This window comes from Eptesicus fuscus, chromosome 20 (genome assembly GCF_027574615.1).
Source record: "Eptesicus fuscus isolate TK198812 chromosome 20, DD_ASM_mEF_20220401, whole genome shotgun sequence".
In the NCBI taxonomy this organism is placed as follows: Eukaryota; Metazoa; Chordata; class Mammalia; order Chiroptera; family Vespertilionidae; genus Eptesicus; species Eptesicus fuscus.
Genome location: NC_072492.1, coordinates 47,659,012 through 47,680,153, shown reverse-complemented (window position 1 = coordinate 47,680,153; position 21,142 = coordinate 47,659,012). Strand labels below are relative to the sequence as shown.

The 21,142-nt window shown below is 63.5% G+C and overlaps 1 protein-coding gene across 1 annotated transcript; it reads right to left on the bottom strand.

The window, feature by feature from the left end:
* Window positions 1–20,372, bottom strand: KIF19 (kinesin family member 19). Its single transcript, XM_008156244.3, has 20 exons — window positions 20,334–20,372; window positions 18,333–18,413; window positions 11,581–11,691; window positions 10,920–11,007; window positions 10,470–10,606; window positions 8,888–9,013; window positions 8,469–8,663; window positions 7,722–7,868; window positions 7,020–7,142; window positions 5,494–5,659; window positions 4,448–4,622; window positions 4,127–4,325; window positions 3,340–3,610; window positions 3,121–3,242; window positions 2,699–2,832; window positions 2,351–2,456; window positions 2,061–2,157; window positions 1,154–1,551; window positions 829–988; window positions 1–596 (listed from the first exon to the last, which is right to left on the bottom strand). The coding sequence occupies exons 1-20, from the start codon at window positions 20,370–20,372 to the stop codon at window positions 466–468; spliced, it is 3,006 nt and encodes a 1,001-aa protein (XP_008154466.2). The 3' UTR covers window positions 1–465.
* Window positions 20,373–21,142: the final 770 nt, after the last annotated feature.

Here is a 21,142-nt window from a genome sequence, read left to right as displayed (position 1 = left end):
GTTAAAAAGGGAGCCACTGCCAAGGAGGGAAACCAGACTCCCTCCTTCCCCCCACAGTATGAGAGCCATCTGCTGGCCCTTCCCGCCAGCCAGGAGGCCCTGGCCCCAGGTGTGGGCCCAGGAGCCCTGTCCCACTAACGGCTCCCTCCCGCCCTTTCCGAGGCCGAGTCTGGCCACAGGTCTGTGCAGGGTTTTGGCCACAGGGTTCCATCCCAGGCTGGGAGGCCGCGGAGCCCTGCCATCCTGGCCTGCCTCCTGGGCGCCCCTCCCTGCCCCGGTGGCGCTGCACACAGGGAAGGGCTGGGCAGACACCCTCCTAATTCCTGGGTCTCGGGAGCCCTGGCCTTCTGAGATCCTGAGCTCCGGCCTCCAGGTCACCCCCACCTGCCCAGCCTCCATCTCCCATTCCCCACTACACCCCATTCAGTCTTTGGGGGCAGGAGGGCCGGTGCCAGACAGGGCCCCTCAGTTGTGCCGGAAGCGTCCGTCTTTGCCGTGGGTGCTGGTGCCGTGGGGCAGGCGGGGCCCACGGGTAGCCCGTCGGGAAACACCAGCCGGGTTGGAGGGAACAGCGAGTGGGGAGGAAACCCCAGGGCCTGAAACGGGGGAAGGGCCAGAAGCAGGGGGTTAGGAATGCTTCCCCTTCCCCTCTCTCATCACCCAGTGGCCTTGAACTCCCCGGGGGCACAACCCCAAGATGCCAGTCCCACGCACAGTATTCTGCAAGAACCCTGTTTCCAGCCAGGGGCGGCCATGGCGGCGGACAGCTCAACATGCCTCCTCTCCGGGCAGGCCAAGGGCTCCCCACCCCTTCTTGCTGGCACTGACCTGTGTTCTGCCTTGGAGGGAGTTTGACCTTGGACAAAGGCAGCGTGACCTTTCCCAGATGCCGGATACCAGGGGCTGGGTGCCCGCACACGGGCATCCTGTGGTCCGAGATGCTCTCCAGGGGGCGGGGCCCCAGGAGGTGTGTCTTGGGGCAGGAGAGCTGTGTTGGTGGAGAACAGTAAGGCCTGAGCTGCCCCCAGCTCTGGGCCCGCCTGGGGGACAGAGGCGAGGAGGGTGGTGCAGATGCTCTGAGCCTCTGGAGGAACCCAGCCCTCCGGCCCACACCCACAAGGAAGGGGCCCAGACACCCCACCCCTAGCCTCACCCTTTGCCCGGTGACCTCAAAAGACCGGGACCTCCGCTTCCTCCTCTTTGCCTCCAGCGACTCCTCCTGTTTCTTGCCCAGGCTTTTCTTCTGGCCCCGCAGCCAGGGCCCGGGGCCATCGTCTCGATGCCCGACCACCTGGGGTGGGGCCTCGCCCGTGCTGCTGGACAGGTTGTCCTCGCTGGCAGCGTGCTGCAGCGTGGGGCTGGGAGGCCGCTTGCAGGCCAGGGGGCCGGATGGCCGAGAATCGTCCGCCTCGCTCAGCGAGTGCAGGGACAGGGTGCTGCGCTCCATGGCCGGTGCCAGCAGGTGGCGCCCCTCCGTTCCCAGGGCTCTGGAGCGCCTCCGGGCAGCCTTCACGGAGATGCACTTGGTGCCCGTGAGAATCTCCTTCCTCTCTGCAGCGGACAGAGGGAGCGCCCACCCCGGGATCAAGGCCCGGTATTCCTCTCCCTTCTGCACCTCCAGCGCGCCCCCCCCCCCCAACCAAGGCAGGAATGGGTAGGAGCCGGGATGTCTGGGTTTCACTCCCAGCACCCCCACTTGCCTGCCATTTAAGAAGCCTGGGGCACATTTCTGAGCCTCACTTTCATCTCTAAACTGGAGGTGGTAAAACGAACCCCACAGGGTGATTGTGAGCATTAACTGAGACAATGGGCTTAGCCTATGGCAAGGGGCATGGATTCGATCTGTATTTGCAGCTGCAGTTATTCCTGAGTGGGAGGGGGGCCATATGTTCCCCATTCTGACTTCCGGACTGTGCCCCCAGCTCTGTGTGTGTCCTGGGCGGTTAACCCTCTCGGGCCACTGGTGCCTCCTTCCTGGAATGGGCAGCTTCAGCAGAGCAGAGGGCAGGCAAGGGCGAGCTGAGCAGCGGAGGCGATGCCAGGCTCAGCAGGGGGCACACCTTGGTGGGACAAGGGGATCTCCGACAGGTTCTCGCTGCTGTCAGGGGAGGAGTTGATGCGGCTGCTCAGGCTGACCAGGCTGTCCTGAGTGGGGGCCTGCGGACAAGGTGATCGGGAGGACAAAGGCGTTGAACCCAGCGGAGACCCCACGCCCCACTCGGCAGACAGCGGGGCCTCAGGGGTGGTGGCCGCTCTGAAAGGCTCCATCCCAACGGCTGGGCGTCCACCCTTGTGCCCCACCCTCAGCGAGGGCCCGTGGGGCCGCGGGTGCTCAGCACTCAGTGCTCACCTCCTGGGTCACCAGGTGGCCGATCTGGATGGGGGGTGGGGTGGGCACAGAGGAGCTTTTCACCTGCCACGCGCGGGGACTGGTCTTGAACGCGTGGTTGGCTTCGCTGAGGTTGGCGGAAGAGGATGGGCATCTGATGACCAAGCCGGTCCCACAGAGGGCCCACCCCCGTGCCAGGGGAGAGCTGTTCGCAGGAAGGGAGAGAGAACCGGGGAGCCCTCGCCCCAGACCTGCGCCACCTCCTCCCCGTGGCTCCTGCCCCATCTCCCCCAGCAGCCCCACCCACTCTGGGCGGGCATCCCGCGGTGGCCGGCAGGCAGGGCTGCTGGGAGGCGTCCCCGGGCCCACCTCTCCGTGCTGAGGGGCGGGAGGATGCTGTGCTGCAGGCGCTGGGCTTCAGAGCTCAGCGTCTTCACGCTCTCCAGGTCAGCCTCGGGGGTCAGCGTGGTTCCTGCTGGGATAATTTTGGGCAAGGAGCTGTCCTGGGGAGGGGGCAGGGATGGACAGTCAGAAGGCGTGGCCTCGGACCAAATAATAGCACAGAGGCAAGGCACACAGGAAGACCCGGGCTGGAATGCGGGCTGGGAGCCCCCGAGGGCAGTGTTCTGGGTCCCAAGGGGCAAGCTGTGGCTGTTGGGCATCCCCAGTGGCAAGGCTTTGGGTGGGATAAGAAGGAAAGGGGGGGCAGCTTCCTGGGGTGTCAGCCAGCCTGGAACCCCGGCATTGCCTTGGGCATCGGCTCCTCCCCCAGAACATGCCCAGGCGCCCACCTGCAGGGCCCTGGAGGCCACGCGGTCCATGATGGTGGCCCGCTCCAGGCCGCCCTCCTCCAGCTCCCGCAGGTACACCTCATAGAGCTCCTCCAGGTGCTGGGGGACCGCCAGGTTGTAATCTACCGGCGGAGGAGGAGGGGCAGGGCTCAGGCGGGTCTTCGGACCCTTCGCCCTTGGACGGGGGCGGGGCGTAAGCGCCTCCGAGGCGGGACCCACCGTCGATGATCTGCCGCTGGCCCTGGATGATCTCCTCGCAGAGCGCGCGGTGCTGCTCCAGGCGGCGCAGGGCCTCGCGGCGGTGGCGGAGCGCGCCCTCGCGGAGCAGCGCGTGCGACTGCATCGCCGTGTTGTCCACCTCGAGCTCGTGCACGCGGCACAGCAGGCTGAGCACCTCGCGCTGCTCCTCGGAGCCGATGCGCCCCGGCAGCGTCTCCTCCAGGCGGCGGCCCCGCGCGCTCAGCTCCCGGCAGCGCTGCTCCAGGGCCAGCTGGGGGCGGCAGGGGTCAGCGCCCCCTCTGGCCCGGCCTGTCCTCGCCCCTCCTGTCCCCGGACTCCCCGGGGCTCCGTTCCGAGGTCCCCGCCCTCGACGCTGTATCGTGGGCCTCGCAACCAGGGGCTGCTCCCACGGGGCCCCTCTGGGCCACCTCTGGCCGCTCTGAGCACAAACTACCCCTCCCCGCAGCCCATCTGGTGCCCCGGAAGCCCTGGGTTTGGGTCTTCTCCAGAACAGACGGCAAAGAGCCGTCCTCGGGGAACCCTGATGAAACATTCGCGGCCATTTTTGGGATCCTCGGTAGGTGACGGGCATGGATGTCATCTCCAGAGCCCACCAGGGCTGCTCCGTGACCCTCTCATTTTGCAGGCGAGGAGCTCGAGGGGCAGAGGTCACTAAGGAACTTAGCGAGGTGCCAGGGTCTCACTGCCCCCCCCCCCCAGCCCTGCCCCGCCCCCTCGGGCTCCTCCCCGCTGGAACCCGCTCTCCCCGCCCCCAAACCCCGGGCACCTTCTGCTTGCGCAGCTTCCTCTGCTCGCCCACCAGGGCGGCGATGCTCTCCCGGGCGGAGGCCACCTCCGGCGGCTCCACGATGTCGGGCTGGTCTTCGCCGGGGTCGGAGTCCTTCTCGCTGTCGTCCTTGGTGTAGGATTCCTTCCGCTGCTCCTCCCGCCATTTGAGCGCCCGGCGCGACTTCTCCTGCTCCCAGCTGCCGCGGCCCCATCCCCACGGGAGCGGTGGATCCGGGCCACGGGGAACAGGGCACAGTGAGCAGCTACAGCTCCGAGCCCCGCTGTCCCCGGCCCGGGGGTGTGTGTGGGGGGTGCTTACCCGGCGATGGTGAGCAGGTGGCGGGAGGTGTCGATCTGGACCTCCATGGCGTGGTTCTCCAGCTCCAGCAGGCGCCTGCGCACGTCCATCTGCTCCTGGAAAGCGCCGATGAGCTGCTCCCGCAGCTGCCCCATGTCGGCCTGCTCCTCCTGCCCGCGGTGCTGCTGGACCTCAGCTGCCCATCGGATGGGTGTGGGGAGCTCAGTGAAGAGAGAGGCTTCGGGCCAGGCAAATCGAGGCCCCCCTGGGCCCTCCCCGCCCTTTCTTCCCAAACCACTTTCAGTCCAACCGCCGCCTCTAGAAAGACCTCCTAGATTGCTACCTCCTCCCGCACTGCACATCCACATTGAATCTTTAGGCTGTGGCCCACACCTGACCCCAGCCCCTCTGTATGCACCAGGCTTCCGCTGGCCCTTACAGCACCTTTGCGCCAGCGATTAAAAGGTGCCCTTTAGCTCAGCCCGTGTTGATCAGTGGTTGAGCATCGACCTATGAACCAGGAGGTCACGGTTCGATTCCTTGGTCAGGGCACATGCCTGGGTTGTGGGCTCCATCCCCAGTAGGGGACGTGCAGGAGGCAGCCGATCCATGATTCTCTCTCATCATTGATGTTTCTATCTCTCTCTCCCTCTCCCTTCCTCTCGGAAATCAATTTTTGAAAGTGCCCCTTAGACATGATACTGCCACCAGTCGGCAAACCATCCCGGCAAACTCAAGTCTACAAGAGAATGTAGGATGTGCCCCTTCTGGTGATGCCGGGCGTGGCCTTGCAGCCCTACCCTGCGGCGTGGAGGGTGAGGTCCTACGCAGCTGAACGCTCCTGTGTCCCTCACTCGTGTGATCCCACCTAATCTCCAGCGATCACCATTCCATTTTACAGCGAAGGCTCAGGGCGGTGGCGTGACCAGCCACGGATACCCAGCCAGAGTCTGACCCCAGCACTGCCTGACCCCAGAGCAATCTGAGACAGCCTGCAGGGGCTGTGGGAGACGGGCTGACACTAATATAGACACCCCCCGCCTCCCCCCCCCCACACACACACACACCTTGGATGTGGCGAATGTCACCCCGCTCCAGCCGTCCCCGGGCCTGGCCTCGCCCTCCCTGCTCATCAATCTTGCACTTGAGCCGCTGGATCTCGCCCCGCAGGTCGGCGATGATGCTGGTGTACTGGGCAATGTGGTAGGAGACGCTGAGCAGGTTCTGCTTCACCTGCGGGGAGCACGGGGCAGAGCAGGTGCAGTCAGCCCGGGGGCCAGGGCCGGCCGGCGGGCCTTCCTTTCTCTTCCTCCCCGACCCCCAGTGCTTCTGGGTGACAGCAGTGGCCTTGCCTCCAACCCCATGGCCTGTCACACCACAGGCCTCTGGGAGAGCCACACTCCTAACATGCTGCTTCCCCTGCTGAACCTTCACTGGCTCCCTACTGCCTGGGGGACGCCCTCGTTCCTTCACCTGGTGTTGACGGCCCACCACTGTCTGTCTGGATTTCCCTGTTCTTTCTTTTTTTATTTAAAAATATATTTTTATTCAGTTCAGAGAGGAAAGGAGAGGGAGAGATAGAAACATCAATGATGAGAGAGAATCACGGATCGGCTGCCTCCTGCACGCCTCCTACTGGGGACTGAGCCCGCAACCCTGGCATGTGCCCTGACTGGGCATCGAACCGTGACCTCCCGGTTCATAGGTCAACACTCAACCATCTGAGCCACGCCGGCCGGGCTGTCTGGATTTTCTTTTGACTCTCTGCTTTGGTGTGAACATTCTGTGATAGTTGAGGAACCATCCAGCTCTCCCCATCCCACCAGACACCCTCTCCTTCCTGCTTTTGGAACCTCTACTCTTGCTGCTCCCCCTTCTGGAATGTCCTCCCATCCTTCCGAGTCTCACTCACGGTCTCCAAAGAGCTCCGTGGAATGCCACCAGCCCGCCGCTGCTGGCATCATTGACCTGCTGTTCTTAATATTCTGAGCTATCAACTGTTTCAGGACGTGTCTCCTCCCCGTTAGGTTCCTTGAGGGTTGGGAGGGAACGGCGGCTGGAAAGTTGCAGTGTCGGGAGAATGAGCCTATCTGACCTTCATCCATCTGCCCCTTCACACACACACATCGAAATAGACTCCCTCCTAGACAGCGGGGACAGTCTCAGTGCCATCCAGGCCCGGCGGGGACGTCCCCTCACTTCCTTCGGCCTCATTTTCCCAAACCATAAAACGTGACTGATAACTCGGGCCTCGCGTGGGGAGCCTATGAGACGGATGGCAAAGGGCTCGGTGTGGGTGGCTGTTATGATGAGGTGCTTTGAAACGTAACCGTCTGAATGAGCATCTGAAGATGCAAAGGGGAAGAGGGAGGGGCTGGGCCAGGGGAGCTCAGACCTTGAACACGAAGGAGGGGACCCTGGGGAGCTGCGGGCTTCCCGGCAAGCATGCAGGTGTTGGAGGTGCAGGGAGAGGGCATGGGGATAACATTCCGCGGGGAAATGGGGCCAGTGCGATGGTGGCTGGTTGCAGAGAGTGCGGGAGGGGTGGCAGGGTCTGGGATCCATCCGTCCAGGGATTCAGTGGGGCCCTCACCCTGGTCTTGATGTTCTTGGCCCGGCCGGCGTAGGTCAGGGTGTTCCGGGACTCCTCGAAGGCGCTGCTCGCGGGGCTGATGTGGGCGATCATCACGGTGCGGCTGTTCCCCCCCAGGGAGTCCTAGATGGGAGGAGGGTTAGGGAGGAGGGCCTGTGCTCAGCCAGGCTGTCCAGGTTCCCCTGCGGCCTCTCTCTCTCTCTCTCTCTCTCTCTCTCTCTCTCTCTGGTGCTGAGCAGGTCATGGTCCCCCTCAGTCCAGATTTCCCCTCCCCCCCACTTCTCACTTCCACTTTGTTCTCCAAAGTTCTCATTTGGCCATGTCGAGTATCCCAGGCAGGGGCTCCGGGCCCTCCTTCTCTCCCCTCGCACAGAGGAGCCGGGAAGGCGCGGCTGGCTGGGGGCCCGAGGGGCCCTCCCTCCTCCCTCCTCCACGTCTGGCTGCCCAGGGCCCTCCTTTCCCGACGGCTGATGGCACGGTGATTTTGGCCAGCGTGAGGAGTGGGGATCGTCGTATGAAGGCTGGATTTGGTGAGAGTCGCCAGATAAAATACAAATGCAACATTTGGGACGTACTTAGACTAAGCAAATACAATCCGTTGTCTGTGTGAAATTCCAGCGTGGCTGGGCACCCTGTGTGTCACTGGCTAAGCCTGGCAGCCTCCCCTGGTGCCCGGCGCCCGGGCCCGGCTCGCGCTGGTACCTTCAGGAGCCGGGTGAGCTTGCTGTCGCGATAGTTGATGTACTTGTTGCTGCTCCGGTCGCTCAGGGCGTTGATGCAGTTGCCCAGGGCCAGCAGGGAGCGGTTGATGTGGGCCCCCTCTTTCATGCGCTGCCCACGGTTCTGCGTCTGGGGGCGAGAGGGGGGAGAGCTGTGGCCTCCTGGGGCGGGGGACGGGCCTCACCCCAACTCCGGGGGACCCTGGGTTATGAGCCTCTCCCTCTCCCCCGGGGAGGAGATGACCCACCAGGCCTTGCCCTGCCCCCTCCCGAGGGCATGCTCCAAGGGGAGAGAAGGAGGCCCCTGAGTGAGAGTGAGGGACGCGCGGCTCGCTCCTCGCTCGGGCGGGGCTGAGAGAGCCACCCTCTGTCTCCCCCGGGCAGGCCCCCTGCACAGCTTGGTGCCCTGCTGACCATGAGGTGGAGGGAGGTGGTGGCCCCAGCTCAGAGCCAGGAGACCCACAGGCACAGGGCCCTAGAGGGCGCCCCAGGCTCCAGGATGTACGTGTGTGTGTGTGTGTGTGTGTGTGTGTGTGTGCGTGTGTGTGTGTGTTGGAGAGTGGGTTTCTCTCCTTCGGTCTGAACTGGGAGGCTGGCATCCTTGCCCTCTGCTCCCCCCTCCCCACCCCCCCAAAAACATTCTCCCCAGTCCTGGGGGAGCTGACCTCATCTGGGAGGTCACACCCCCCCCCCCCCAGCCTCCCCCAGCCTCGGGGGGGCGCTCCCTCACCTGGGACGCGCGCTCGGAGCCGGCCAGGTCGATCATGAACAGGCGGCCCTGCCGCACCTCCTGCAGGATGTTCTTGACGCGGCTGCGCTGGCGCACGGACACCTGCAGCACCGCGTGGGAGCGGGAGGACGCCCGGTTGGCGGCCGTGGGCTCCTGGGTCCTCTGCCGGTTCCCCTTCATCAGCAGCTGCATGATCTGGGTGGGCAGGAGGGAGGCCACTCTCGGGGACCAGTGGGGGTGCTCCCACAAATCGGGGAAAGGCCCAGGCGGTGGTGGGCTGGCCCCTGGGGGTGGAGGGGCCTGTGGAGGGCAGGGGCTGTGCGCCCACGAGGAGGCTGGTTGCCTGGTCAGTCCTCTGCCCCTCCTGCCCCTCAGGGGTCACTGTTTGCCCCCTGCCCTGCTGGCTGCATTAGACTCGCCTCTTTGGCGTTGATGGTGGAGACCTCGGTGATGCCCGCCACCTGGATCACCCCCTTGGAGTCCTCCCTCAGCTCCAAGTACCCCAGGGCGGGGTTCAGCAGGTCCCGGATCATCTCATTGTAGATCTGATGGGACAGGTGGGTGACAGGTATTGATGGGAGACTAAGGCCCAGGTTCCCCATCCCTCCTGAGCGAGAATGGACAGGAGCTCACCGGCCCCTTTCTTTCTATGGGGTGTCGGGGGGGGGGGGGCTTCAGCATCCACTGGAAACATGGGGCCACCAGAGCCAAGGACAGAGGGACCCCCTTTGCGGGCAGGCTGGGCACTGGGCAGAGAATGGGGACCTGACTGATGGCCTGCCCTGCTTGTTGCCAAGCAACCCTTACACCACTCTCCCGACCCCCACCCCCAGTGCGCCTGGCTGGCGGAGTCCACGCCATGCTGGTGGGAGAGCTGCTGGCGGTGATGCATCGCTGCTCCGCCCGAGCTGTCACCCAGGAGATTATCAGCTCCTGACGGAGCCTCGAGGCCCGGAGCCAGATGGAGGCCGGCCCACTGGCTCTCTCGCCTCGTCTGGCCTCTGCAGGCTCCCACCCCGCTGCCCCCGCCCTGCCGGTGGCGGCACCCCCACAGGTGGGCGCCGGGTGCCGGGGGCTGAGGCTAGGCAGCGAAGGCCGGCAGGTTCAAGCCTGTCCATGTATGTACAATGCTCAGCCGCCCCCACGTTCACCGAGCGCCAGGAGGCAGCCTGGCAGGGCAGACAGGGTCGGCCTTAAGAAATGGTCACGGAGACCCTCGCTGGTTTGGCTCAGTGGATAGAGCGTCGGCCTGCAGACCGATGGGTCCCGGGTTCAATTCCGGTCAGGGGCACGTACCTTGGTTGCAGGCTCATCCCCAGCCTGGGCCCTGGCTGGGGCGCGTGCAGGAGGCAACCAATCGATGTGTCTCTCTCTCTCACATCGATGTTTCTCTCTGTCTTTCCCTCTCTAAAAATCAATGGGAAAAATATCCTCTGGTGAGGATTAAAAAAAAAAAAAGAATAAATAAAGAAATGGAGCCCTAGCCAGTTTGGCTCAGTGGATAGAGCGCTGGCCTGCGGACTGAAGGGTCCCAGGTTCGATTCCGGTCAAGGGTATGTACCTTGGTTGTGGGCACATCCCCAGTAGGCGGTGTGTAGGAGGCAGCTGATCGATGTTTCTCTCTCATCGATGTTTCTAACTCTCTATTCCTCTCCCTTCCTCTCTATAAAAAATTAATAAAATATATTTTTTAAAAACAAAAAATTAAATGGAGCCCACGGATGGAGGGCGCTGAGCCTGCGCTCACGGAAGGCTGTTTTGGAGTGTGGGCCGGGGGCAGGGCTCCTGAGTTTAAATCCTTGCTTTGTCTCTTTACTGTGTGACACTGGCCTAGTTGCTTCACGTCGCTGAGCCTCCCATTTCTGTAAAGCGAGGCCAGCGGCGTGTGCGGGAGAGCTGTCGTGGGGAGCAGCCCGGGAAACTGCCTGGTGAGGGCCCCAGGCAGGTGGCCAGCCGTGTCCCATGGGCCCCTTGACTAAGCCGGCGTGGGGGGAGGCTCACCTCCAGGTAGGACATGGACACCTCGTATTCCATGTCATTGCTGGTCTCCTCAATGGCGCGGAAGAGGTCATTGAGGGTCCGGGCATAGATGCCTGGCTCGTGGTCCGTGCCCAGCATGGTGTAGGTTTTCCCGCAGCCTGGGCACAGCACGGTGGTGGGTGAGCAGGGTGGGTCGGGAGTGCCATCTTGCCGGACAGGGTGTCCTGGCCTATCGGGTGTGTCCTCAAGGCTGGGACCCCCAGATGGCAGGGCGGTGAGGATTGGGGAGGATGGGTCTTGCCTGGGGGTGGGGCCGCTGGGGCCTGAGGGCCCTGCGAGGGGGCGGATCAGCTACATCCTTGAGTCCTGCCCCAGCTGGGGCCAGACTGGCTCTCTGGCACAGGGCGAGGGGGCTTGCTTCTCAAGGGGGACAAGCATCCGGGCCCCCCCACTGTGTGGGCTCCCCCTCACCTGTGGGGCCGTAGGCAAAGACAGTGGCATTGTAGCCTGAGATGACGCCTTTGATGAGGCTCTTGGTGGTGGCCTGGTACACCATCTCCTGCAGGGGAGGGAAGAGGACAGCCGCCAGGGGCCTGGGCACGGGCGGGGCACACTGCCCACGGGCACCCTCCCGCTGCCCCCAGCAGCGGCGCTTTCTGTCCCTTGGCCCCAGAGAAGTGGGGGTGGGCGTGGAGGATGGTGTCTCCCCTTTCACCCCATGGGGGGACGCCCGCCTGAGAGAGCGCTCAGGACACCTGAGCTGCCTCCCCCACAGCTGGCGGCTGGCCCCCAGCCTCGGGGACGCATCACACCTGCTCCCGGGAGCCCCACAGATGGGCAAGACGGGGGTCCCGGGAGGGTGTCGGCTTCCCCGAGACTCTTCCTCACACCAGATGGGCTTCCAGTGCCGCCCTCCCGCTCCCGGGGGGCCACCTGCCGGGGGTGCCGTGTGGGTCCCGTGGAGGGGGGCCGTGCACATGCCATGCAGGCGAGCGCACGCTTGCACGCACGGAGCCCCAGGAGGGGGGAGGCAGGGAGCAAGTGGTGGCGGGCGGGCTGAGGGCTGCTGGCAGGTCCTCTGAGGGTCCCTCTCACGCGGGGCGGAGGGCGTCCCCAGGCCCAGCCCTCTCACTTGGGTGGCAGTGAAGTCAAAGGCCACGTCGAACAGGTAGGACTTCTCTCGGGACCGGTGAGCCCGCAGGATGTCATCGGGGTCCTCCATCGGGTCCATGAGAACCACCATCTGCAAAGGGCCCAGGGCAGCCCCGGTCACCGGAGCCCCGGCCACACCCTTGGCCCTGACCTCACCCCTCCTCACTCAGGGTGTGGGCCAGGGGTGGGGGGCCAGAAGCCAGGGGACCACAGTCAGGTCCGGCAGGAAGGGGGCCCAGAGCTGGGCGGCCCCGGGCCCCTGAGTCCTGGGCCCAGCCCTGCCCCCATCAGTGCCCGTGTGCCCCATCTGGGCACTTGGCCCTGGATGCCCAAAGGAGCCCCGAGTGCCATGTGCCCTCGACCCCCCAGCTCCGGGCCCCCTTCCTCTGCCTGCACCACGCCCCGCGCTTGTCCCCACGGGAGGAGCGGCACTAACACGGGCTGGGGGCATCCGGCGTGTATAGTGTCAGGACGTGTTTTGAGCACTTCCCGGACCCCGACCCCGTTAGTCCCACACAGGTCAGGCGGCGAGGCTGCCATTCCCACTTCACAGAGGAGACGGCCCCGGAGCAGTGACCTGTCCAAGCTCACACACTAGCCGGTGGGGGAACGGACTCGAACCCGGGGCTCCAAACCTGCAGATCCTTCATCTCACTGCAGCCGTGAGGCACCTAGGACCTTGCACCCCAGCTTCACCCCAGCCTCACCCCTGCCTCACCCCTGCACCCCTGCCTCAGCCCCCACACTCCCTCTCATCCACTGGCAGGCCCAGGGGTGGGGCCAAGAGCCACTGGTGCTCAGTGACGGGGGGAGGAAGCAGGAGGCCCAGGCCTGGGAGGGCACAGCCTGGGACTCCGCCAGACTCTCCAGCATTCTCTGTGCGCCCTGACATCAGCCCCCTTCACCACCGGCCCCTGCCGTAGGTGCACGCCTGGGCTCCCTGCACCTACACTGGCCTAAGACCCGGGGCCCAGACCGCCTCCTTCTGGGATTCTCCACGGAGGAGGGAGGAGGGAGGTGTGAGGAGGAGGAGGGAGGGGAGAGGGAAGGCAGCTCCCCAGGAGGCCCGGCCTCAGGAGTCTCACCCACCCGTCAGGTGGGGTTCAGGTGAGCCAGCTGGAGGGGCCCCCAGATAGGCCGGGCTGGGCTGTGCGGGAAAGACTGACTCAGGCCCCTCACAGCTCGCCAAGGATCGGGGTGGGGGGGTCACCCTGAGCTGAGCGCAGGTCAGGTCGTCTGGCTGCACTGCCCCGCGGGGTGCCCCCCTGGTCCAGCCACCTCCTCAGGGCTTCTGCCCACTGCCCCGTAAGCCTCGTCCAGGATCCAGTTCCTTCTCAGCCCTAACACTGCCGGCAGCAGGAGCCCGATCAAGTTTCAGCCCAACTGAAGATAAACGCAGCGACAAGGGCTGGGCGTGGGTCCCAGCGGGCCGCGCGGGAACCTGACCAGCAGTACCAGTTCTCACCTCTCCGGTGCCAGTGTGGACACAGGCAGGGCTGAGGGGTGCCCTCAGGAGGGGCTTTGGTGCAGGGAGGGAGAGCCGGAGAGCGGCATTCACTGATGCCCATATCCCACTGATGACCTCCAAACGACCTCCCGGCACTGCCAAGTTCATGGCTCCTGGGCATTTGGTTCCTTTGATATGCAGGCTCCTGAATCAGTGCATTGTCAGCTGGGCAGCCATGATCCCCTTAAAGAGGGCTTTGTCTGGGTCCCAGCCCGCACCCCACCTTCCAGAGCATCGCCCCTTCCCTGTCCACTCGGCATACAAAGGAGCCCTTGTGCCCTTGACCAGGTGAGCTGGAGCCGAGCCCCAGAGGGCAGCACAGGCAGCCGGCCCCGGTGAACATGCTTTCTGGGCACCTTATGGACCAGGCTTTCAGCAAGGGCGGGGAGAGAGGCATGGTTTCCTGCCTCTGACACTTCAGTCGAGGGGGAACAGGTCATTTTAATGACAAGTGCTGCCTGGCCGGTGTGGCTCAGTGGTTGAGCGTCGACCTATGAACCAGGAGGTCATGGCTCGATGCCCAATCAGGGCTTGTTCCCCGGGGTTGTGGGCTCGATCCCCAGTGTGGGGCGTGCAGGAGGCAGCCGATCGATGATTCTCTCTCATCATTGATGTTTCTATCTCTCTATCCCTCTCCCTTCCTCTCTGAAATCAATTAAAATATATATTCAAAAAGAAGGAATGAAGTTCTGACACGTGCTACAATGTGGATGAGCCTTGAAAACATTACGCTCAGTGATAGGAGCCAGACACGAAGACAACACACTGTGCCTCCATCCATATGAAATGTCCAGAATAGTCAATCTACGGAAATGGAAGTAGGTCAGTGGTTGCCTGGGGCTGGGAGGGGCTGGGGAGATAAGGGGTGATGGCTAAGGGGGGTGAGGGCTAAGGGGAGTTGTTGGCTAAGGAGGTGGGGTGACGGCTAAGGGGCAGGGTGAAGAACCCTCCCAGTCTCCCCCAGTCACTCCCCACCAGGCTCAGCTCTGTGGGGCAAAGGGGCACAAAGCATCCAGATGGTGGGTGTGGAGGGAGCCGGGCAGGAAAGGGGGCTAACAGGCTGCCCCTCCCAGCACTCCGTCCCCCAACACTTGGCATCTGTCACCTGACACTTTATCTTTCACAACAGCCTCCCAATTGTGTGGCTGCGGCTCCCCTGTACAAGACCTCCCCTAATCCTCTCAGAGCCCTCAGCATGGCAGGGCGGGCAGAGCAGGTTACTATCCCAGCTTCTGATGAGGAAACGGAGGCCCCGCCAGGACTCTCAGACAAGGACCCCAGGAGCACAGGGGTGACAGTTGGGCTTTGAGCAGATAAAGGCTAATTATGGGATGACCCATATTGTCAGGTGACTTAAATTCTGTAGGTAAAGAGCTGGGAGGGGGTCTGCAGGCTGTGGGCTTTGTGGGGGGAGAGACGGAGGGGAAGGAGGCTGGTGTGGAGTTTCTGCTTCCACCCTGGAAGCCCTGGGCCCCCCAGACCTTTCAGGCTGCCCGCCCCCCACTTTGTGGTCATCGATGGCACCCCTGAAGGGTTGGGTGTCAGGGTCTAGTCCTGCCCCTGATGCTACTAGGAGACTGAGCTCCTACCACACTCTGTTGTTGTTGATTTCAGAGAAGAAGGGAGAGGAAGAGAGAGAAACATCAATGATGAGAGAGAATCATTGATAGGCTGCCTCCTGCACGCCCTACACTGGGGATCCAGCCCGCAACCCGGGCGTGTGCCCTGACCGGGAGTTGAACTGTGACCTCCTGAGTCATAGGTCAACACTCAACCACTGAGCCATGCCGGCTGGGTTACCACACTCTTCTAGGAACACAGACGTGTGGAGGTGACCACGGGGGAACCCCTGGCCTGAGAGCTCTGGCATAGGCAACGGAAAGGCAAGAGGTGGGCTCAGTTTTACCTCTGGGGCCCCAAACCATCCCGTTTCAGCCCTTAAAGAGACTAACACCTGTTAACCCCACTGTGTGCCAGGCGCGGGGGGAAGCTCTTGCGCACATTGGCCCCGCAGGCGGCTAAAGAAGATAGTGTGGCCCTAGCCGGTTTGGCTGGGGGTGGATAGAGCGTCATCCTGCAGCCTGAAGGGTCCCGGGTTTGATTCCAGTCAAGGGCACATGCCGGGGTTTCGGGCTCGATCCCCAGTAGGGGGATTGCAGGAGGCAGCTGATCAATGATTCTCTCTCATCATTGATGTTTCTATCCTCTCTCCCTCTCCCTTCCGCTCTGAAATCAATAAAAAATATATTAAAAAAAAAAAAAAAAAAGAAGGCACTGTGGCTCCTGTCCCAAACTGCACAGGGGCTCCAGGACGTGGGGAGGTCCCTGAACCCCTTTTATAAATCCGAACCCTAACTCCCACTTCCCCAGAACCCGGCCTCTTGTCCCCAAGGGACTTGTCCTGTGAGAGGGCCGCTCTGCACAGCCTCGTTGCTGAAATCTCCCACGTCCCCAGGAGAACATGCCTAGCTCTAAGGAAGGCTGCGCTAAGACCCCTCCCAGACTCGCCCCAGCAGCCCGCCGGGCTCCAGACCTCAGGGGGGGGCGGGGGCCAGAGCTACCACCGGCCACCTGGCCCATGACCACGGCTGCCCAAGCCTGCACCCCAAGCCTCCCTCTGGGCCAGGGCCACAGACCAGCTGTGGGGGTCGCTGGAGAGAGACAGAGGTCCAGGGTGGGGCTGGTCGGAGTGGCAGGCAAGGGGACTCCTGTCTTTGCCTCCTGCTCGCCAGGGCCTTGCTGTCAGAGGAATGGAGCTGGTGGGGGACAGCGGGGCTTTTTGGAGGTTCCCAGCCTGCCGTTGGCTGTGGCTAATCTCCAACAGCAGGCCAAGCAGCGCATCTGTGGGGACAAAAGGACTTGGGACCAGCGGCCTCTGGCTGTCCCTGCCGGGCCCAGAGTCCGTGGGGAGAGCCCCGAGCTCACGCTGCTCAGACACCCCTCCCGCTGACCAAGGAGCAGGCGGGGAGGGAACGCCCAGCCCGGGCCCCTCTAGTTGGCGCAGCTCGGCCGGATCAGGCCGGACCCCCGCTCCACTGGCGGGGACAGAAAGGAGCCAGTGTCTGCCGTGTGTGGGCACACAATGGGCTGTGCCCAGCCCGGAGCGTTTCCATCAGCATCAGTTCATATCTCTCAGCCCCCGTGCCGGCCAGAAGCCAGACGTGGCCGAGAGAGAGCCATCATTGTCCCAGCTGAGGACCTGATACCCTTGGGGACAAGTTGGACAAACAGGGAGCGGCCTGGCCTGGAAGGAGGTTTCTCCTCCCGTGTTCTCTGGCTCTGCGCACGGCCCCTCAGCAGCCCGGGGACTCTCCGTCTCTAATAGAGGCGGGTAGCACATCCATTAGACTCCTACTGTGCGCCAGGCACTGGGAAGCACTGTGTGTCCATCAGCCCACACAGCCCCCTGGAGGAGGCCGCCTGATTACTGTCCCCGCTTGCAGAAGAGGCAACGGGGGTCTCGGAAGCAGCCCTCCCGGGGCCGCCGATGGCTGAACTCCCCTACGTGACTGTTCCGCACATCCCTCCCGCTCCAGCTGCCCGAATCAGTTTAGAAGGGATCTTCCCAGCCATCCCTGCTTCCCCGAGGCCTCTGAGGAAGGCTGCTCCTTGAAAGAGGGACCAGAGCAGAAGCCAGGAGGCTGGGACCACCCAGCTCGCATGCCCACAGCTCCACTGTCGGGGCTGAAGGAACAGGCTGGATGGGCACCCCCGGACCCCCTTCGGGGAGCCCAGCGGCAGGCAGGTGTTGCGGGCTGAGCTGTCCACCTCCAGTTTGCTTCCCATGGCCCTTGGGCGTCCTGAGTCTAGCCTGCCATGCCCAGGGCCAGCACGTGCCCACTTGTACTTGCTCTGCATGGCATCATGCCACCCCAGCTTCCCTGATCTGCAGCACATCCCGCTGCACGCAGGAGACGCAAGTGCAGCGGCCACTGAGCAGAGGCAAGTGATCATTCTCGGGTCGCCGAGGGCCATGCCACCGGGATGCTCCCACCTGGGCACAAACCTGCTGCTGGTGCCCGTACCTCTGTGCCCACTCCTACCCCAGCACCTGAGTCCTCAACTGCCTGCCCAAGCACACATCCTGGCCATGACCTACAGAGTGTGTGGGCCGGCCCTGCCCACACCTCCAGCCTCAGCTCACACCTCCAGCCCGCTCTCTGCATCTCTCGCCTGCTTGAGCCACAGCAGTTTTTTCTTTTTTTAAAATATATTTTTATTGATTTCAGAGAGGAAGGGAGAGGGAGGGAGAGGTAGAAACATCAATGATGAGAGAGAATCATTGATTGGCTGCCTCCTGCACACCCCCTACTGGGGATCAGGCCCGCAACCTGGGCATGTGCCCTTGACCGGAATTGAACCCCGGGACCCTTCAGTCCACAGGCCGACGCTCTATCCACTGAACCAAACCGGCTAGGGCAGTTTTTTCTCAGTTACCCACGCCCATCACAGTCTCTCTCATCACTGGGCCTTTGCACATGCCAATCCCTGTGGCTGAGAGTTCTCCCTCATGGCACAGTCCTACTGACTCTTCTTCACCCCTCCTGCTTCAGCGCGGGCACCGTTTCCCCCTGAGCTGCGGGACCAGGCCAAGTGCCCCTCGTACTTCCTATGCATTTCTTTGTAGTCCCTGTGGGCCGCTAACCCCGCCTGTTTGTGATGCAATGCTGTGATTAATGTCTTGTCCGCCCACACTGGACTCTAAGGTAACGAAGGGAAGACAGGGTCTTTTCTCTTCACCATAGCACTGTCACCAGTGTGTTGTGGGTACTCGACAAAGACTGATTGCCTCCTGTGTAAATAGAGGTGGGACTTGCCCTGCTCACCTCATCATGGTGACATGAGGATCAAGAGAGCAAACAGGCATCCCAGGACTTAGCCAAACATGAATACTGTGTAAATGCGTCCTCTATGCGTAGCAGACATATTCAAATGGGAAAGTCGTGTCACGGGCACATGGAAGTGGAAGTTTTAGAACTGGACTAGGGACCGGGACCCACCCAGGCTAGGGAAGCTGTCAGCTCTCCTTGGATCAATCTAGGAAGGCTTCCTGGAAAAAGAAGCCTGTTTCCTTGATGATGTCGCCAGGTCAGTGTTAGCCACGCGTTCAGTGGGCAAGCCACAGGGGCCCTTCCCGTCACTACCCGGTGAGCAGGTACCTGCCCCCGCGAGGTATGGACAGACCTGCGCCCTGGCCTGCAGTGCCCAGCCACAACCCCTCGTACCTGCTCGTCCACTTTGTGGGCGATGAGGGTGGCTCCTTCCTCCAGTTCCGACACGCTGATGGGCCGAACCCGGAGCGCCACCTGGGAGGGAAGGCCAGACCCCTGAGATCAGACGAAAAGGGCTGTGCTGGGCCCAGAGAGAAGGATGAGGGGACCCTGGGAGTCCGCGAGGGCAAGCCCCAGGGCTCCCCTCTGTCCGGCCACCTCAGGCCTCCTTCGTCGTTCGGAAAACTCAGTGGTCAGGACAACCACCTGGGCAAGGGCGGGAGGGCCAGAGAATGGGGGCTGGGTCTGAGTCTGCGCATTTCCCCAGGAGCCCGTGGCTCAGGGCGGTCCCCGTGGCAGCTCCTCCGGGCTGCATCAGTCACAGGCCCACGTTCAGCAGCTGCAGCTCCCTTGGGCTTTGAACTTGGAGCCCTGGGCACTGGAGTAGGCTGTCTGTGCCCCGTGAATAAGGGACTGCAACCAAAGGGGCAGCACTGAGGACAGCAGGAAGGGGCCGGAGGCCGGGGAACTTCCCCTCCCCCTCCTCAGCCTGGGTCCACATTCCTACCCCAAGGACAGCGCCACGGGGCCCCTACTCTCTCTATTCTCCAGCCACTGGGTGACAGTGCTTCTTCTCTCTGCACGAGCCTCGCCCAAAGAAACGGGGCATGCCTAGCCGGTGTGGCTCAGTGGATAGGACGTCGGTCCTCGGACTGAGGGGTCCTGGGTTCAATTCCGGTCAAGAGCACATACCTCAGTTGCAGGCTCGATCCCCCGGCCTGGTCAGGGTGGGTGCAAGAGGCAACTAATCTATGTGTCTCTCTCACATCGATGTTTCTCTCTGTCTCTCCCTCTCCATTCTACCCTCTCTAAAAATCAATGGAAAAAAATCCTCAGGTGAGGATTAACAAAAAAGGAAAACAAGAAAACTAAGAATTAAAAAAAAAAAAAAGGGATGGAGGCATGTGTGTTTCTGCTGATGAAGGGGAAATGCCTGCCAGGCGTGTGGGTATAACTCCACGCTCAGAGCCTCAGCACCGGACGCCTCAGCCAAACTCCACTGCTGGGAGGGGAGGACCCTCCCGCCCTGCGGAGCGGGCACACCACACATGCCAACCAAGCCGCTTTCAAAGAGACCCTTCCCGACAGCCAGAGAGGATGCTCCAGAGCCAGGGCCTTGCTGCAGGGCTGGGGCCCAGGCTCCAGTTTGGAGCAGCTAGCTCGCCCTGCAGAGGCTGAGTGTCTGGGGGCAGCATCACCCTCCCGTGACATCACCACCCACCTGCTGGTGATAAAGGCCCGTTCCCAGATCTCAGAAGTTAGGGAAGGGGCCGTGGCCCTGGGGTGACTGAGCCTTCCCCCCATTACTCTGACCCAGCACCACTGAGAATCAGGAGTCCGCCCTCAGTCTCTACCTGAGCCCCACCCCCCACTCACACCTCTTCATCTGCCCCCAACCGCAGGGCTCGGCTGGGGGCCTCTCAGCGGCTCCCAGCATCCTCTGAACCATTTAGTCCTCACTTGGACAGCATCTTCCTTGCAATCGCTTCCCCCCAATCGCCAGCCACCCCAGCCCCATGCCAGCTCCCCTGGCACCTGGAGGCTCTCGTCTGTCTACCTGTGATCCCCAGCTTCTTTAGTTCACTCCCGACTCCACTGGGTTGGGGTACCCCTTGGTTCCCTCCTTCCTCTTCTAGGAGGCGGGCCAAGCCTGCCCTGGTGTTTCTGGATGGGGGAGCAGTCTTGTCCCAGAGACCCATGGGCGCAGGCTTGGGGGCTGGGGGCCCCTGGTGGGAAGGTGTGGAGGGAGGGGCGGAGCTGGGCTAACTTCGGGCTCAGCAGGACGCCCTCCTTCCTGACACCAGGACTGGGGGAAAGTTCTCTGACAGTCGCCTTGCCTGGTCCCGGGGGTCCTTTTGTGGGGGCGGGGAGGGGGGCGAGGGGACAGGCCGGCTCTGTCTGCGGGAGGTGGAATCTGAGTCCGGGCCACAGACGGGCCCTCGGCGGGCGTCTCACCGTGAGTTGCTGGTCCTTGGAGTCCCCACTGTCCTTCATGCTTGCGGGGATGGAGGGGCTCAGGCCGCGACAGCGGGCATGGCCGAGCCGCACCCCCACCGTCACCGGGTCCCCCGCAGCCTCACCCGGGCTGCTGCTGCCTGACAACCCGAAACCAACAACGCGCCCGCGGCCAAGGGCGCCGACCGGGAGGCGGGGCGAGGGGAGGGCCCCGACGGCGCCTCCCGCCCCCTGCGCCCCCGCCCCTCCCGTGCTGCGGCCCGGGGTGGGCCGCCTCCGCCGGGGAGGCGCTCGAGCCTGAGCCGCTTTGCCAGCGAGTGCCCGCCTGCGCGTCCCTCCGGCCCTCGGCGAGGCCCTGCGTCCGCCCGGCGCCGCCGCCGTGTCGGTTTGGCCGCTCTCGGCGCCTCCCCGTGCCCCCTCGCTCGCGGCCGGGCCCTCTCCCTCTGCCCTCCAGGGGGCGCCCTGCGGGCTCGCCGCTCGCTGGACCGCGGCGCTCCCTGCCCCTCGCGCGGCGGCGGCGGCGGCGGCGGCGGCGGCGGCGGTCGGCCTGCCTGCCTGCCTTTCCGTCTGTCTGTCTGTCTCCTGGCGTCTCCAGGGCGGTGGCTGGCTGCCCCGTGTTCCCATGGGCGCTGCGTGCACCGTGGCTGTGGCTGGTGTCTAATCCCTGTCTCCAGTGACAGAGGGGTAAACAGCTGGCCCTTTGCCCAGGCTGCCCACCCGCGGGGTGGAGGGGGGCACCTGTATTCCTGTGTCACACAAGAGCCCGCCTCCATGCACCCCACTGGCCAACGGGGCCCTATCGGGAAACC